General features: G+C 51.2%; 6 protein-coding genes across 6 annotated transcripts; all 6 read right to left on the bottom strand.

Moving 5' to 3' along the window:
• Positions 1-1,582: 1,582 nt before the first annotated feature.
• On the bottom strand, positions 1,583-4,168 carry N0V89_005748 (uncharacterized protein; the record flags this gene model as incomplete). Its single annotated transcript, XM_056214523.1, has 2 exons — positions 1,583-3,143; positions 3,192-4,168. The coding sequence occupies 2 exons, from the start codon at positions 4,166-4,168 to the stop codon at positions 1,583-1,585; spliced, it is 2,538 nt and encodes an 845-aa protein (XP_056071790.1).
• A 1,675-nt stretch (positions 4,169-5,843) lies between these two features.
• On the bottom strand, positions 5,844-7,034 carry N0V89_005747 (uncharacterized protein; the record flags this gene model as incomplete). Its single annotated transcript, XM_056214522.1, has 1 exon — positions 5,844-7,034. The coding sequence occupies one exon, from the start codon at positions 7,032-7,034 to the stop codon at positions 5,844-5,846; it is 1,191 nt and encodes a 396-aa protein (XP_056071789.1).
• Positions 7,035-7,427: 393 nt separating this feature from the next.
• N0V89_005746 (uncharacterized protein) lies at positions 7,428-8,365 on the bottom strand (the record flags this gene model as incomplete). The annotated part of the gene is made up of 2 exons (XM_056214521.1): positions 7,428-8,179; positions 8,233-8,365. The coding sequence occupies 2 exons, from the start codon at positions 8,363-8,365 to the stop codon at positions 7,428-7,430; spliced, it is 885 nt and encodes a 294-aa protein (XP_056071788.1).
• Positions 8,366-8,815: 450 nt separating this feature from the next.
• On the bottom strand, positions 8,816-9,290 carry N0V89_005745 (uncharacterized protein; the record flags this gene model as incomplete). The annotated part of the gene is made up of 3 exons (XM_056214520.1): positions 8,816-8,948; positions 9,004-9,093; positions 9,148-9,290. The coding sequence occupies 3 exons, from the start codon at positions 9,288-9,290 to the stop codon at positions 8,816-8,818; spliced, it is 366 nt and encodes a 121-aa protein (XP_056071787.1).
• Positions 9,291-9,719: 429 nt separating this feature from the next.
• On the bottom strand, positions 9,720-10,899 carry N0V89_005744 (uncharacterized protein; the record flags this gene model as incomplete). Its single annotated transcript, XM_056214519.1, has 3 exons — positions 9,720-10,085; positions 10,133-10,843; positions 10,888-10,899. 3 exons carry the CDS (start codon positions 10,897-10,899, stop codon positions 9,720-9,722), a joined length of 1,089 nt encoding a protein of 362 aa, XP_056071786.1.
• A 616-nt stretch (positions 10,900-11,515) lies between these two features.
• On the bottom strand, positions 11,516-15,367 carry N0V89_005743 (uncharacterized protein; the record flags this gene model as incomplete). The annotated part of the gene is made up of 5 exons (XM_056214518.1): positions 11,516-11,917; positions 11,968-12,845; positions 12,913-13,185; positions 13,450-13,599; positions 13,645-15,367. 5 exons carry the CDS (start codon positions 15,365-15,367, stop codon positions 11,516-11,518), a joined length of 3,426 nt encoding a protein of 1,141 aa, XP_056071785.1.
• Positions 15,368-17,392: the final 2,025 nt, after the last annotated feature.

Here is a 17,392-nt window from a genome sequence, read left to right as displayed (position 1 = left end):
CGGCGCTTTGACATCAGAAGTCTGAAGATTTTCAACTAATATGGTTACTAAATATAGTAAAGTCTTGGCTAGAACTTGCCGGATTTGTCTTTTTGAGTCTGGTAGAGCCTGTAATAGGACAATTATGCTGTCAACATAGATACCAGAGAGATAGACTAATTCTATACTCTTTGTAGTACCTATGGTAACTATATCAATTGAGAATGCTCAGGCTCCTGATTCCAGCGCCGTAAGAGGTGGCACGTTCTTTTCACAAACGATAATACAAGTATCTTAATATGATTATCTCTGTGATGGATGAGCCCTTTAAGCCCTTTTTATCTAACATTATTAACCCATATCTGGCAGCCACCAGCTTCGCGTAGCCCTTGTTAATCCCTTCTGTAAGCATTCGAACTATCTCAGCTGTCTCTCACGTATGCAATCAGAGCCTGTCTTAGTTCGCGAAGAGCATTTGGTTACTTGCCTTTGCAATTGACTATTGTGCCATTGGGATATTACGTGCTTGTATAACAAGTCCCAGCTCGGAATGACTACTGGTGACTTTTGAAATGTGGCTGTGAAGGCGCACCGAGCGCATGGGATTTGGCGTAGAAGACGTTACGCCCTTTAATATATTGAGTTGTCAAAGCATGTGTTTGAATTATACTGTTGCTATATTTGGAGTCTTGCATACCAAAAGCAGGGGTTTTGAAGATCCTGTGTCTATTGCAGCACTTGTGGTGCTCATGGATAAGACTACTCGTAGGAGCATTTTGCTTTAGTCCGATCCGTTGTCTAGCGTACGCAGATGCCCAATGCACGACCGGACCTTTTGCAACTCCGCAACATGATCGCTAGATTACTCTTTCTCAAGATGTATTCTCTCCGATGAACATGGATATTACGAAGGTGGGCAAACCCTTTCGCGGAACATTTAACGGTCCAATACTTTGCTCAAGTCCCCATGGGATCTTTTAGCCATGCGATGGTCGAGCATCTACAAGGGATTGATAGGGAAAGAGTCAATATTTATGCTATCATCAAAGCTTCCTTACACAAAAACCTTGTAGTCCAATCTTTGCAAGCTGATGTTGAGTTTTCCCACGCTTCTACCTTCGTGCGATCGACAGCATCGCGTGTATTCATTGGCCGCCTCGCCCGCGCTGAAGATTGCGGTCGAACTTCTTTTCAGCCTTGCAGAGTCAATACATCGTCCCAAAGCAGACGTAATATTGATTTGCCAACCCCGTTCACAAGAGCAGGACTGACATATTCAACCTAGATCCGCGATAGCAGAGTAAACCCCAGCTTGATATTTGACTTGACTATCTGCACTGGTGCCAGACGGGAAATGCATCGAAGAGTCGTCTTGTAGGCTTGGCGCTATGGCTGATGGCGGTCAATTGGATTCACGAGTGATATCAGACAAATTTCGTAAAGTGATTCTTTCTCATAAGCTTTACGGCGTAGCTATCTGACAACAACAGCTATGCTTCCGAAAGAAAACGCTTACATGCAAAACACTAGCTCCTTGGAGAGCCGAAAGCTCCATTCACCTCATAATTCATGCTTACGACGCTTTTTCTGCCTGCATGATACCTTACCACACCTCGAAATCACCCTCTACCGCCTTCCCACCTCCTCTCGCCTGCTCCGCATATCGATCATCCGCACAAAGCAACTCCACAAACGAATTGACCAACGCATTCTCCAATCCCATAGTCTGCAGCTTATTCACCATGACCTCGACCTTCCCTGGCTTCTCAAACACGCTCTCCCAAATCCACCTCTTCTTGTTCAACTCCATGTTCGCTTGGTCTAGAATGGTCCATATCTTCGGCAGTGGATCGACGACGTCTAGTTGCGGGCTAGAAGAGGATAACTCAACGATGACAGCCTGATTCGTCGGGACCGAGGCGAGGTGGAGGAGGGTGCCGGTGGGGGAGGAGGTAATAGTATGAGAGATTGACTTTGCGCGCTTGGCGGAGATGGTTATGCATCGGATGGCTTCTACTGAGGTTGAAGGGTTAGACGATGTGTAGGCGATGAGGCGGATCTTCCACTCGCGGGTCTTGGGAACAGCGGGGTCGTTAACAGGATATGTGGGTCCGATCGTGAGGACGCCGGTATCTTGCTTGTATGTGATGGGTGTGTGGACGAAGCGTACGGTTTTGCTGGCTTCAGTGTCAACATCCATGCCGTCATCTGAGGAGGTGGAGGAAGAAGCAGAGGAAACGAGCTGGAATTCGCCGTCGTCGACGGTGGTACCCTTCCCATCGTCTTCGATGAGGTCGAAGGAGCCGTCTGAGCCTACTACTAGGAGGAGTTCGATGGCTTCGGGGTTCGGGCTGCCGCTCTTGGGACGCTGGGCGGCGTCTAGTGGGATTATGGCGCCTTCTGGTGCGAGGACGGGCGTTTGTGTCAGCGGGCGATGAAGGTTCAGGCTGCGGTCGCCGTAGTAGACCACGCCAGTGAAGATATCCGCGTATCTTTTGGGCGGCAGCCACGCCGTCGCCGATCCAAGGTGTGTTATATTGTCCCTCGGCTGTGTGATAGGTGCGAGGAGCAGTTCACTACCGAAGCGGTACTCATTAGGCACCTCGTATGCTTCATCCACCTCGGGGTAGTCCCAGTACAATGGCGTGACTAAGGGCTCGTCATTCAAAGCAGAGCGGGCATTCATGGTGTAGAGGTACGGGATGAGGCGGTGTCGAAGACGCAGCGTGTCTTCCATTATTTTGCATGCTTCGTCGTTATACCGCCATGGTTCGCGACTATTGAAGGGGTTGACGTCAGAGTGTAGACGCAAGATGGGCGACCAGCAGCCTAGCTGTACCCATCTTGTCGTCAATTCGTCGTTGTGGATGCCAGCAGTGTGACCACCGATGTCGTGAGACCACCACCCGTACCCAATGTTCGATGCAGTTGATGTGAACTCCGGCTGGAAGTGCAGCGAGTCCCACGTAATGATGGCATCACCTGAAAAGCCAACCTGATATCGTTGTGCGCCTGGGCCACCGAATCTTGAGAAGATCAATGGGCGATCGTTGCCACGGCCAATGTCCAGGAAATGGAAGTGGTTTAGCACCCACAGTGGGTCGACACCGGGAATCTTCGATCCTTCGCCCTGCTGCCAGTCGATCCACCAAAAGTCAACGCCCCTAGCTTCATGCTGTTGGTGCACAATGTCGAATTATGCGTCAATGAACTTCTTGTCCGTGCAATCGAACCGCACCGGCTCTTTGGATGTCGGGTTGATGCCCATGGCCTTCGCCACTTCTTCATACTGGTCTTCCCAATGTCGAATACCATCCGCAGGGTGTACATTGAGCGAGACTCTCATCCCGCGATCATGCAATGTCTTAATAAAGGCATCCGGGTCCGGAAAAAGCTCTTTATTCCAAGTATATCCAGTCCACCCATTCTCGCCAGCGGGGATCTCCTTCCCTGCAATGACCAAGTGCCAATCCATATCCACGACCGCGACGTTCATCGGGACATCGTCCTTGTTTAGATGGTCGTGTAGTTCCAAATACTCCTTTTCATCATACCGATGATATCTGGACCACCAATTGCCCATTGCAAATCTCGGCAGCAGCGGCTGACTTCCGCTCACAGCGAAGTATGCCCGTATTGCCTCGCGATAATCGTGTCCATACAAGAAAATGTATTCGTCGCTTCTGTCTTTCCTCGCCCCAGACCTGCGCGGTGCAATCCACCCATTTTCTTCGAACAGCATAGTATTGCTATCGTCCAACACCGCGAAACCCTCCCTACTCAGCACACCAGGGCCCAAATCCACCCGTCCGTTCGCCTGATCCAGCGTCCTAGTCGTGCCTCCTAAATTCGACACTTCCTGTCCATAAGTCCACTTCGCGCTGATTGATCCCTTCAAATGTATGACGAAGCCCTCTGAGCTAAAAGCCTTCTTGTTGTACACAACATGGAAGCGCTTTGTTACGATCTCGAGAACATCGCCACGGTCCCAAACATAAAAATCCGGCACGGCAAGCTTGCGATTGATAGCGAAAGTTGAGGCGCGATTCTCGAAGTGTCCGTCTGCGGCCCATTCTAAGCGGAGGAGGCCATCGGTGAGGACAGTAAAGCGGTACTTGTCGCCGGCGACAATGGCGGAGGGATGCGCAACGGGGTGCGTCTTGAAGTCGTAGCGAGCAGGGCAGGACATGGTTTCGATGTACAAAAGGAATAATCAACAGCGAAGGAGTGTGTGCAAGGCGCGTCCGAACGAGCGATCGCGCATGGTGGGGCAGACGTTCGCGGTGGAGATGGTGTAAATAAGAAATCCGGGGCGATCACCGTCCAAGCTTCAATGGGGCGCTTGTGGAACTGTCCCGGCCCGAAGGAGGTCAGACGACTCCTTCATCGCGGCTAGAGTGCCGAGACGCCTCGTGAACTCTTGGGCAAAGGTAGTCGTAAAGGATCGTGCTTGGGAGAGTGTTCGCCTGCCCTGCGTCAGTTGGCCGCGCCTTATCAAGTGCGTTCCCACATTAGGGGTTGCGGGGAAGCCGGAAGCGGGCCTGCGCCGTTTTGCGCGACTACATATGATCATTGAAATGAAATATGTGTCATGCAAGAGACAAGATGACTTGAGATGTGCACGTGTATGCTGTGGTATTAATGTAGATCCCTGCAGTGTGTTGCTCTAGCGTGGAGTTGGCCTTCCTCTATGACAGACCGAATGTGCTCTCGTATCACACGCCGTCAGTCCTAAAGTGCAATTTGTGTAGGTTGGCGCATACTTGTCCTATTTGACACGCGTGTGGTAGGTTCGTACTACAAGACCATCAATCGCTGCGGCACAGAGGCGCAAGCCATCAAGAGCGGGACCCCTGGGGTGTCTGTAGGAAGGTGGTAGAGGACGAGCGTATAGATGCATAGATGAGTCCATTCCATCAACAAAGAGAATGAAACGGCTCCAAAACTGGGTATCAATCCAGTTCGTCTATCACCGCCCCATCCCCCTGTCTTCCCCTCTGCAGCCTTCGCCTTAAACCCAATTCCCCATTCTCATTCAAACTACTCGCCTCCGCCAGCTCCCTCTTCCCGGTTGCCAGCAACACGCCCCTCACCTTTTCATTTTGAGTGAATTTATACCAGTTTCACACCTCGGCGGATCGACTTTTGACCTTGGTCCACGCATGGTCATTGTAGTCAGAGCCTCTCTTCCCGATCTTCTCCTGCTCTTTAGGGTCGGCTGTGCAGAGGATGCGTGTGCAAGCGTGCGTATCGGCGAAAAAGAGCCCTTTGGCGAAGAGTTGCTCGGCGCATGGGAAGGTTAGTGTGGGCGCGTAGGAGGTGAGGAATGCAGACGCTGCGGTTGAGGAAGTGGTGAGGAAAGACAAAGAAGTCGTTGGGAGCTTGATGGTGGAGGGTTGCCATGGCAGAAGACACCGTACGGCTGCTCGTTTGGGGGGTAGAAGATTAAGGTGGCGGATTCGACGACGGTGGGCTTTTTGGCGCGGCCGAGGTTGTGCTTGGGCATTTTGGTATTTGAAGATGCAGTATTGCCTGGTCGGTTATGATGGGTTTAATGATGTACAAACGATTGTCTTCGTGCTTCCAGGCTGTATGAGGTTGTATAGAGTGAAGCCCTGTAGCGACGTGTGGTGATGCAAATAGGAAAGTAATCAGTAATCAAACGGGAAGACTTGCAAGGGCGCAGCCTGGGAGATATCCGTGGTACCGAAGAACGTGCGAGAACCAGCAACAGCCAATCTCGGACGAGGAAAGCACAATCCATACGTGCAGAAGGAGTTGCTAAACAACCTTGACGCCCTATCCAGGTAGGTCGCTAATATACCGAATTATGCAATCATAAACCAAAATCCATACACGTACCCTCACAACTCTAACCTATCCTTCTTCATCCCGTTCCCATTCTTCTCCAAATGCTCCAGCAGTAACCTTGCAACAACCTCATGCCCCTCAGGCCTAAGATGAAACACCCGCTTCCAACTATCCGGCAACAGCCAGTGAATCGTATCCCCAACTGCACCCTTATCATCTACACCCCCTGCCTTTGTCTTGTTCACAAATCCCTTGTCAGGATCAAACTCCCACTCCGGATGCTCCCTCAACGTCTTATTAATCCTCTTTGCGATATCGCCCTCAAAGCTGTCCTTCGGCACATCCTCGCCAGTGCGATTGCGAAGTTTCTTAGGGTCCTCGCCAGAATCCATGGTATCCCATTCGTAGAAAGCGAGCGCAGGCCGGTTTGGCGCGGGCTCAGCGACGCCGGCTTCGCAGTAGCGGCCGCGCAGGGCTTCGATGTGCGCATTGTAGTCTATGAAGCGTACGCCAGGCCCACTGTCTGAGACAACGTCAAGGAGGACGCTGTTAACGGCGCGCACTAAGGCGTTGAGCGCCTCCCGCAGCTCGAGCTTGAGATACTGCTTCGAGGATTCGACTGTGGACCAAACGGCCCAGGTGACGTTGTCGCATCCGTCATCGTCGACGCCGAAGAAGCCTGCGTAGCCCGTTAGGTAGATGATACCATGGGGGCTCATCTTGGGCTTTGTGGCGGAGATGAGCGTGGTGATGTTCTTGTAGAGTTGATCCTTCGAGGCGACGCGCTGAGCGGCTTCTTGGATGCTCGTCTTACAGTCGTCTTCGGAGGCCATGTAGAATTGGTAGACGCAGTTGCTCAGGATGGGTGAGAGGCCTATATCGTTTCCGCCAGCCGATATTGTTAGAAGATCCAAGTCATGGCTCAAGGCCGGGACCTGTGTTTCTAGGATCTCAGTGCTTGTTTGACCGGAACAGGCTAGAAACTGATGTGTCCTGTTTTGGTTGTGGCCCAGGAGGGATGTGTGCAAGATGTTTGGGTAGGATTTTGCGTATCGGGAGCAATAGAAATCCAGGCGGCCACCTGCGCCCAAGCCGGCCGAGTACGAGTCGCCTATTGATGCGAATCTTTGGATCCATGGGAATGTTGTAGGCAGCGGTGCTTCCAGTGGGATCTGGTCTAGAGTGTTGGAGTTAGAGGTGGCTAACGCGGCTGTGAGCAGTAAGAGGAGGCTGTGAGGAAGCATGATGAATAGAAGCGACGCAACACCAGGTTGGTTCGAAATATTAGGTCGGAGTAACACATAGGAGAGGATTTGAGAAGACGAAGACAAGATGAGATATTGGGAAGATCAGGAAGCGGGGAGTTGTTATCTTTGTTGCCTGCGGGAGCGGAAGCTTGGCAAAGCGGTGGTCATCTGTCTCGCGTTACGCGGACCACGAGGGGGCGCTGCGCGAATCGAGTGGCTCGTCCAAGATGACGCGCTTTCGAGAACAACAACGTGTGACAATGTCGAGACTCAAAGTCAACACGGCCTAAATCACGCTGCTCGGTGATGCTGCATAGCCGGTGAGTTAGTACAGTGAATAACGAGCCATTTTCTTGTCCATCTTGAAGCGGGCCTAGAGAACAAGCAAGCTCATGAATTGAAGATGCGACTATACAACTTCTCATGTCTGCCAACCCATAGATCCATGACCGGCACGCTCTGCCCTGCGTCTTCGACCTCCCTCTCCCAACCCTCTTCCACCAACCCTCTTATCCTGTCCTGTAGCTCTGTGCTTGCCAGTACAGCTTGCGCCTGATAAGGCCCCATAACACTGGCGCGAACGGCCGCGCTGACTACCGTGCGCGCATGCGAGAAAAGGAACAAGTATGCAGCAGCGCGCAACGGCACGTCGAGCACGCGGGTAACTAGACCCCACAGTGGGGCCAGATGCGCGTTGATGAGGTCGGATTTGCGAAGGGCGGTAGAGAAGGATGTAAGCGCTTCGGCAGCCCCGCTTTCTTGCGGAAAACTGTCGTCGCGCGATGCGTTGTCGGTGGCAGTCGGACTGTATTGCGTCTGGTAGCTGCGTTCCCACACAGTGAGCAGCGCCCGTCCTTGGGCTATGCTTGCCCGTCGCGCGACTGTGCAGGGTGTGCTTGCGTCGAAGTCATTGTCCAGCGTCTCGATGTCTGCGGGGCTGCGGTAGCCTGCAAGGACATACGGCAGCGCGGTACTGGCGAGCGTGGAGAGAGACAGGCGGAGGAAGACGTTGAATGACGGCAGTTGCGACGCGAACGGCGGGCTGGGCTTATGATGTGCAAGATATGATTCCAGCCCGCTGCTGAATGCGAAAGACCCTAATGGAAGCGCTGAATCGGCCAGGAGTAGTAAAGCATGCAGCGCTGTGGCCCTGTTAGACTTGTAGCAAGACAGTTATCGTGGGCTGATTACGAACCTGCCTCGCTGGTAAGAGTTGAGGGGGCGACGGGAACATCTTCGGCATTCAGTCGGGACCTCGCATCCTGGAGACGGCGTTCGAGGTCAGCGATCTCATCTTCCAGAGATTGCTGGCTGTCGGGAGTGGTCATGGAGAGATGATGAAGAAGCACGAGCGAGGATCTTCTCAGGTGGGGGCTTGGCGAGATCCTCCACACGCATTGCTATAGCCATGCACGATCGATGAAGACTTGTTGCATTGCGCTCCTCATCCGGAACACTTGTAGTATGCTATTATTACAGTCGGTCATCAGATGTCGTATCCCAATTTACCGTAACTCCGAGGAACCACACAATTCGTGACCATCCATCCATCCCGATCCCGCTTGAGGCCAAAAGTCCCATACCAAAATCGAAACAATGTGGGCCTGGGTATCAAGATTGCGCCCCGAGCAAGCCGCAGGTCGCTTTTAAAATTCCAAGTCGAGGATCGCGCTCGTACAACTCGACAAAAACACGCAAACCAATGCCAAACCCTTCGAGAGACACGCGCATGGCGATGAACAAGACGCGCGGATAGACCGACGAGAGGAAGGTGAGTACTAAGGCTCCGCCTTCGCCTCTGCTTTGCTCGCGTCCTGTTCCTTCTTGGGGATATCAGCGAACATGGCCGCGCCCTTAGCCGACTCAAAGTTCTTGGAGCTTGTGCTCTTGAAGAGCGTCTGCGGCTTAGTCCTGCATTAGTTAGCGCTTGCCCTGCATGACAACCCGCACTCTCGCGTCGACGTACTTCTTGGTGATGTGCTTGTTGCGGAAAGCGCTGAGCTTCTGTGTAGCCGGAGACTGAATCGAGTCGCTGGGGGAGACGTACTGCTGCGTCCTGCACAGAATTAGCATCCCGTGCCACGGATGTCAGTAAAGACGTGGTACTTACGTGTCGTTCTCCTTCAGGCGCGACACAAACTCCTGGCGGTGGACATCGAGGCTCTTAGGCCCAGGCTTGTCTGCCTTCTTCTCGGGAGAGGCCGGTTTCATTTGCGCGTTGGTGTCGCGGACGCTGAGCACGTTGGCGGACATGGCTGCAAGCAAAACAACTTGAGGTAGATCTTGGTAGCGTAAAGTATGTCGAGCGAAAGGCTGGTAAGATGTGTTGCACGGCGATTTTGACGCGCGATGGTGGTGGGGCAAGGGTACAGAAATGTGTCACAGGTTTGTTTACATTGTTGGTGTTGCGGGGCAACGGCCAACGTCATTGCTCAGTGCCACTTCCCTGTCCTTCAACATTAGTCTTGGTAACGAAGCACCTTGCACATCACTGCAAGCTCCTGTCTCCGTATGATCATGTATTACCCCCAGTCCTCCGGTATCAAGCCGCGAGCGGAGTCGTGTCGCTGAGATCAAAATCTCCGACTCATTATATTGCTACTGAAGACCTTGCTTTCTCATCACTGACAGAAAACCATAGAGTGAGAGGATGCTCTGTGCGAGGCCACATCCACAATTGTTTCACTCTCTTCGCTGCGAACCACGCTCCATCTGCCGACCTAGTTCAATCATGGCTCTGACACCTGGGTCCATGCCGTTCATGACTTCCTCCTGCTCAACCCTGCATATTCTTATAGCTTCGCCGTATCTGCCTTTCTCTTGTTCGGCTGCGACCACCTCGGCGTCACCCGCATCGATCGCCGTTTCCAACTGTATCAGCTCGACTTGAAGCACGTCTCGCTTAGTGCGCAGTTGGTCGACGTGTTGTTTGGCGGCGTCGAATCGTTGTTGAGTGGATTGACCAGCCGTGACAATCTGACGTTCCCTAGCCTGTGCAGCCTGAAGCATCAGAACAGAGTCGGTGCTTACTAGGAGGTAATTGTAGGCCTTGTCGCTGTTAATAATGAACGAGACCAGGACCATCAGCAACTTACACTTGGAACCGGGTGCTGCGACGAACTGACGGTCTCGCGCAAATGGTTTGGTGCATGGAGTGGCGTCATTCCTATCGTAGGGGGCACGAAGGCACTCATGGGGTCACCCACTGCCACCGTGTCGATGATTTCCATATCTTTATTATCTTGCGCAGCATCTTCCATCGGCTTGCCAAGATTTCCCTCATGATCAGCATCTCTGTAGTCCTTGCACGATCTGATGACCAAATTCGCTAGGGTCTTGCTAACTTGTATGGGAAAGGATGCTGTCACACCTTTCTTGTAAAGGTAATATTTCGCCGTAGCAGTGAGTACCGAAGGTGTTTCGCAGTGTCGGAACTCTTCTCGCAGTCTCGCTGAATGAACATCGGTCGCATTGTGTCTCGTTCCTTGTCTACACCGCTTGCCGAAGCTGTAATACGTAAGATCCGTAGTACCATTAGTCATGCTGTTGTCAAGCAGATAAGCCCAAAGCGGAGATACCGGTCCACTCTCGTCCTCAATATTGCCCATCCTGATCTTTCCAGCGAGTGCCGTTTTCTTTCCGGTGAGGAGCTTTTGATCCTGATGCTTGCAGATGACCACTTGAGAGAAAGGAAGCACATCAAGCAAGTCACCATCGGCTCCCATTTCGGTCTTGAGTTGTCGCAAAGCATTGAATTGGGCCGCGCTCGGTGGTGTCGCGGCCACTTTGGCAGATTGATTGGGGGTCTATCTGTGTCAGCTGTGTGCGCAAACTTTCAAGGATATCATACTGCACTTGCCATTGTCGTAGCGAGACTGCTGTCGTAAGTCCAACAAAAGAGGCTGATCTTGTGAGTCGAAGGTTTTCGAGATGAGCAAACAGGCTCGGCAGCCCGCATAGAGAGAGCAAACGCAGTAGGGTTCCACTGCCTATCGTTACACAGAATATTATTTGGCCAAGGTGAAAGAGAATTGCGCGTCACATGTCAAAAAGGCAGATTATTAAGGAACAGAAAGGTGAGAAATGTCCTTCGCAGAACAGTTTCTGAGGTAACCATTTCACAAATTGTACCCTACTTAGACGCAGTACCCAAATCAGCCAATCTGCCTGACCAACCAGTTGTCGGGCATCTCTGCTAGCACCATTAACGGTCAACTCAACCCAAGCTCCCATGATCGCCATCGTTGCGCGACGGTTACGCGACGATGGCTTGGAAAGCATCTGTCCGGAGCGATTCGTGGAATTTTCACGTGAATCGATCCATCAATCCCAGGTCGCCAGATCAACCCAATAAATGTGCTCTTGTGCCAAGCATAGCATCGTTTCAATCCGATGCCTCTATTCAAATGGACCGCTCCTGTTTGCAGTTAGTACTGTATTATGGAGGACTCCATGCATGTCATTCCTGCACAAAGCTTTCAGGGACCGGGACCGAAAGCCGTGCTTGCTTTTGGTTGCTTTGGAACCCACTCGAGGGCGACGGCCGCCTCAGCTGGAGTCAAGTTTCCAAAAGTGCTGTTCATGTATCGCGATGCACCGCTGAATCTTCGGTCTGTAGTCTCATGTTCCGTTTGCAAAGCTTCAAGACGGCCATTGAAGATGCAAATTTGCTCACGTATTCCAGTACGGCGAGCCTCAAGCAAAAGTCCCTGATCTAGAGCTTCTAGGTCTCGACTTTCAGCTTCTAGGTCTCGAATTTTAGCTTCCAAGTCTCTGATTTGACCTTTCACGAGTTCAAGGGACGCTTGGGCGCTCTCACGATTCTCACGAGCCTCCTTGTAGAGTCGGAGGTTGATGCTTTCGCGCTGATGGTCGGCACCCTATCATTGTAAGTCAGCGAGATGCATTGTAGTAACTTGGGTTGACAGACCCTTGATTTCTTCCAAGGTACTGATGAACGCGCTGTACCTTCGCCACGATGAATGATCTGGCCTTGCGCATCCGTCGGATTGAGAGACATGTGAGCGGGTGCAAGAGAGCCATGAACTTCGGGAATGCCGTGGGAAGAGATGGCAGACCTTCCCGGTTGGTACTCATGCATATCTTCCGCGACATTGTCCGAATTGGGCAATACATTGTCCGTGACCCTCTGGTCAGGCGCGTAAGACAACGTCTTGTCAGGCTTCTGCGCAGGTCTAAGGATCTGATTCTGTCCAGGGTTTTGAGTGGGTTGCCTGGCAGGATTTCGGATAGATGGTGGGCCATATTCATGGGAACGCTTTCGTTTAGGCTGCTGGGCAGACTTGTGAATAGGCTTCGCGATAGGCTTCTGGACAGCCTTCCGAACGGAGTTTTGAGCCTGTCCCTTTCCAGAATTCTGCGTTGTTCTTTCAAAGCTTTCCCCCGGAAGTTTTTCCATACGTTCTTGAAGACTCTTCACAGTAGCCTGTGCCTGGGGTTCGACTAGTTGGGACGAAAGATTTGACGCACCCAAAATAGAGCTGCAGACGACAAGAAGGTTCGAAGCGAGCTGATGCATCAGCGGATAATGATATGGCAGTGAGTCTAAGCCAGCAAAGTAATACATCGCGAGCGCTTTCATTTCCGCCTCATTGGTGGCATGCATGAATGCTTCAGCACGCTGCTCCTTCTTGACGTTCAGCCACACATAAAGACCCGAGAACTCCGACCGATGACGCTGGGTTACAGGGTCGAAAGTGTGATAAGTGGGCTTGTAAGGGAATGTCCCATCATCTTCGTGAAGGAAGATGTACGCATCACCAGACTGGAGAGTGCCGTAGAAAATGGCTACAAGTTCGATTAGCATCAGATAGGCTTCTTGTCGCACATGAGCCTCTCAACGGGAGCTACGTACCATTTGGGCGGTTCTTCCTGTGTTGTTCGGACACAAAGTTGTGTAGAACTGGCCTCGTCTCCGGCGCGCTCAGTTTATCAAGGACGCCTTGGTGCACCCGGAGCCTGCTGTAAGCGGGTTGTAGTGCAGCTAGCTTGTCGCTATCCGTGCCGCAAGCAGTTCGGAACTGTTCTATCAAATTTGGACCAGGCTGTCTGGCATGTTCCACCATTGGGGTCAAGGCTTGGGGGATGGTCGCCAAAAACTCGTCGTTGTAAAGTTCAGGCATGCTGCCTGTGAGGCGTATGCGACGAGGCGAAAAAGCACAAAATAGTGTTGAAGGGAATAAGTTGAAGGTTTTGGATTGAGGTGCGCAGGATATTCTAGCGACAAGAGGTCGTGTTGTGTTCGCTATCAGTCGGTTGCTCCATGCGACACTGCCACTTCTGGAAACGGCAAGAGCGAAAGTAAACAGTAAACCACACTGCATTGAAACCATCGGACAAGGAAAATTACGGAAGAGCATTAAAGCCGCTTTTACCTGCTCTCAAAACCCACCGGCGCCTTGAACCCTCTTCACAGCGCCAACCATGCCCTTTGCCCAGGCAAATTTTCCTGGATCTTTTCCGACGGCGCCTTCAGCCTCATTTCCACGCTCATCGCGCCATATGCCATCAATCTGTGACGCTCGGCCATACCGATGCGTGTCTTCACCGTCAGTCTTAGATTTTCAATGCAGGTGGGTAAACATACTCTGGTTTCGCTCTATGGTGCCTCTCCACTCGCCACAGATCTGTTCGGAATCGATCATGACGTTTACCTCCATGGAATGAAAATACGACTGTGTATCCTGGTTCCCGTTACCTTGGATGCCAACATGACCGTCTGCGATCAAAAGCTTGATGTGGCAACTTCTCTTCTTAAAGCTATTGTGTATCGGTGCCACTTGATCTTTGGCCACATAATAGTGCACATTCAAGCGTTGCTTGGAAGCCTTGTCGAGGCTTTCGTAAAGCTTATCAGCAACCATCTCGTTCACTCCGCCTTGGAAAGGCAAGAGCTCTCCTGCATCGTTGTAGCCTAAGCACACGTAGTACGTTACTTCGACTCCCCGCAGTAAAGCTTCCTTCAGAGTAGGGATCAAGGGTGCAGCATTCACATTGGGAGACTGTATGAACACTGATGACTTGGCATTACGGATCGCCGAGAGCCAAGCTTCGTTCTGAGGGTTGTTGACGCCTTGGTGATTGACCGCACCCCAGGGCCTCCTGTTGACAAGCGCAATGGGGAAGGCATGGTGAGGTTTGTGCGGAATCATGGGTGTCATGCCCTCGTCGAGTTGATTCTCAGGGACTACGCCATTCTGTGAGAGCTTGGTGGCCAGGTTGAGGTGGCGCGTGATAGCGTCGACTCGCGATTCCCCTGGTAGAGGTGTTAACACATCCTGCATCCTCCGAACTTCGGACGCTATATCCGGGTCGTAATGAGGGTCTGCTGCCGCGTGTAGAGGCCAAAGCTCTCTGCGTTGGTCTAAATTGTCCACGGCGCCATCGAACAAGGACCGGAAACTCGGTTCGTCAAAGGTGTTCCCCCTCGCAGCCATTGCAGGTGAGCTCAAAAGGCGAAGCGGTGGCGTCATGGTCGTATACCAAGACAGCAAAGCAGTGTCGTAGAATGAGTCAACGATCGGACCTTCCAGGTGTGTCATCATCTCCAAGTTGTCGTTATCCTGGATATTGTTACTTTGGACAATGGCGATCCTCCGGTCAACTATCATGAACTTGGAATGGAAGGTTCCTAGGACAGGACGGTGGTAGTTCTGGACCTGCATGTCGAGATTGGGTACTTCCGAGGGATGAGGCAGCTGGACCGCTTTGCCGGTATACTCCTCGACCGTGACTATTTGATGGTTGTCCTTGGCTTGCTTGATGTTTCCACGATCGTACATAATCTTGACTACGATCTTCTGCCTCCGTTCTCCGGCTCTTTTATTAAGCTCTAAGAGAGAGTCGGTAATCAATCGTGACGCGTCTGACGCGGTCCAGAAATTGGTCGCTAAGAAGACTTCATGTTCAGCTCGCGCAATGAGGTTAGACATATGTCGACAAATATCCGGCAACGGAGCGATAATCGTGAGTGGTACAACACCATTACTTCCCATCAAGCTCGGGCTGATCATGCCTGCCAATGAATCGTGTTCGAGCGAGCACAGCGCATCGTGGTAACATTGCAGAAAAAGCTCGCTGGGGGTGGAGTCGCCCCAATTGCCGCATTGCCGCGCACGTGCAATGTCTTCCAGTGTCGGTGACTTCCTCAAGTGAGGTGGTTGATGCTCAGTGACCGCAGGTAGCTCTTGTCCATACAGATGAGCCGCATAGTGACCTGGTGTCTTCGTCGGATCCTTTGCGTACTCACTGCTTACACTTTTAGGCTCTCTGCAGAAGCTCAGTATCCTGTCCGAGATATGGGTCGCCATTGCGATATTGATTGAGACAACAAATTTACGAGTATCGCAAGCACCAGACAACAATCGTGAACGTGTAATGGAGGTGATGGTCACTTCAAATGAGTTGGGGAACACATCATCTTGACTTGCGCGTCCCGCTACGAAAGAGTCGAGACCAAGGCTGAATGACGAAAGCGGAGACGGTGCCGTGGGATCCGCCACCGGCCGTCTGGCTCTCAATCTTGTATGGAACGTGTGGCTAGTGACGTCGACCAACAGGGCCGCCGGATGATTCGGCCGTCTGTGGCTTGTGATGGTTCGTCGATTGGCTGATCAAAGCTTGTTTCCTTGCTCCAAAAGCTTGTCGAAGCTTATCACTGACGTAGCGTGAGCGCTAATCTTAGCGTACCAATCGAATCCTTCGACGGTCATGCCATCAGGCAGGGCAATATCGAAATTCCAAGATTCAGGGCACTCTTGGCCTTGCAGTGATAACACAAAGACAAGTGATCACATCTTCGAATTTCAATGGAATGCGGCTATGCCAATCCCAGAGACTGCAAAGTCCACGCATGCTACCTTGCCAAATTGCCCACCAGTTGTCGACGCGGGTCCATAAGACACGCCACTGGCATTCCAAGTAGATCCGCGTAACTTACACAGGGGTTCCTCTACCTTTTCTTCATTCGTGACATTCATATCGTGTTCGTGCATGCTGCAATGCATGCCAAGCCCCTATGCTTCATCCGGTCCTGAATGTGAATAGGCGAAAAAACTTCATCAAAATTTGCAACGACCTATGTCCATTCAAAAATTGAAGTGATGGTTGTGCAAGGAGAAGCATATGTCTCGAAACAGCACCGCTTTGATTTGCAGCTATATATCGATCTTAATGTAGGTAATTTGTATGTGTCACATGATCTCGTGTACGGTGAGATGGCCGAGTTGGTATGTGCATCACCCATTTCCGTGCATTCCTAGACTAATTCAATCAGGTTATGGCGCCAGGTTAAGGTTCTCTTAACATCATTTCCTGGTCACGTTAGTGGCGTGGGTTCGAGTCGTAAGCCAGTTTCCATCCTCTGAACACAAGTATCCACCCGCTGACACAACGTAGCCACTCTCATCAACATTGCTTAATATTTTTTTGAATTATTTTCTCACCTCGGCTCACGCAGTTCTGTGCATTATGAAAGTATCTATCATTGGCCAGCTTCTATCGTCAGGTTCTTGCTAGAAGACAATGATGACACATATTGTAAAATTTGCATTCATGTAGCAGTGAAACATTACAGCACACTTCGTGCTATGTATCATCGAAATGCCCGCTGCATTTTCAAGATAACTACTCATCCCTGGCCTCTGGTGCCAATTTCAGACTATAAAGCAATGATAGATAGAGCACAATATCGCAGTATGTAGCTGATATTGCGCTGTACATGATATTGCGTGTTGTCGATTTATTAGTGCCATGTTACCTGTCGTCCATATTCCGACACATCGTCGAGAGTTATTCACAGCCATTGGTGTTGGAATGCAATAACGACACATGATATTTCAAGTACATGTGGCACGCTTTTATTAGAGCAGCTATATTCATGGGAGATTGTCCTCGCATTCGGTCTTTGCAGTTGTGGAACCATTGCTTTTCGGCTCGCCATCTCCGTTGCGGTCCGTCACTGTTTCCACGCAATGATTTGTGATCCTGGCATACCTCTTCCCATTTACCGTGGAATCTTGCAGCATGTAACAGTGCCTAGGTAGAATCTAGCAGTGCATTTTATCATGGAGATTCTGGCGAATTATCAAAATTACGGTACACCATCGCTTCGCAATGTTCAGAGTGAGCTTTATGCTACACCAATAAGTTGCAGCGTGTGTCACCATTTCGCTGATTGTAAACATTCTAACGTACTAAGAATATCCAGGTGCGCTATCCTTTCAGAGCATCCAGTACACGCTTCTTGCTATGAACGCATGATAACGCGCACCTTTGCTGTATATGGGGAGAGTATGTGGCGTAGCATGGCGAAAAAATCCAGAACCTCAGATTGT

Source organism: Didymosphaeria variabile (assembly GCF_027946475.1).
Source record: "Didymosphaeria variabile strain IMI 356815 chromosome Unknown scaffold_4, whole genome shotgun sequence".
NCBI lineage: Eukaryota > Fungi > Ascomycota > Dothideomycetes > Pleosporales > Didymosphaeriaceae > Didymosphaeria > Didymosphaeria variabile.
Note: the sequence above shows the minus strand (reverse complement) of the source record. Positions and strands in the feature narration are given on the sequence as shown.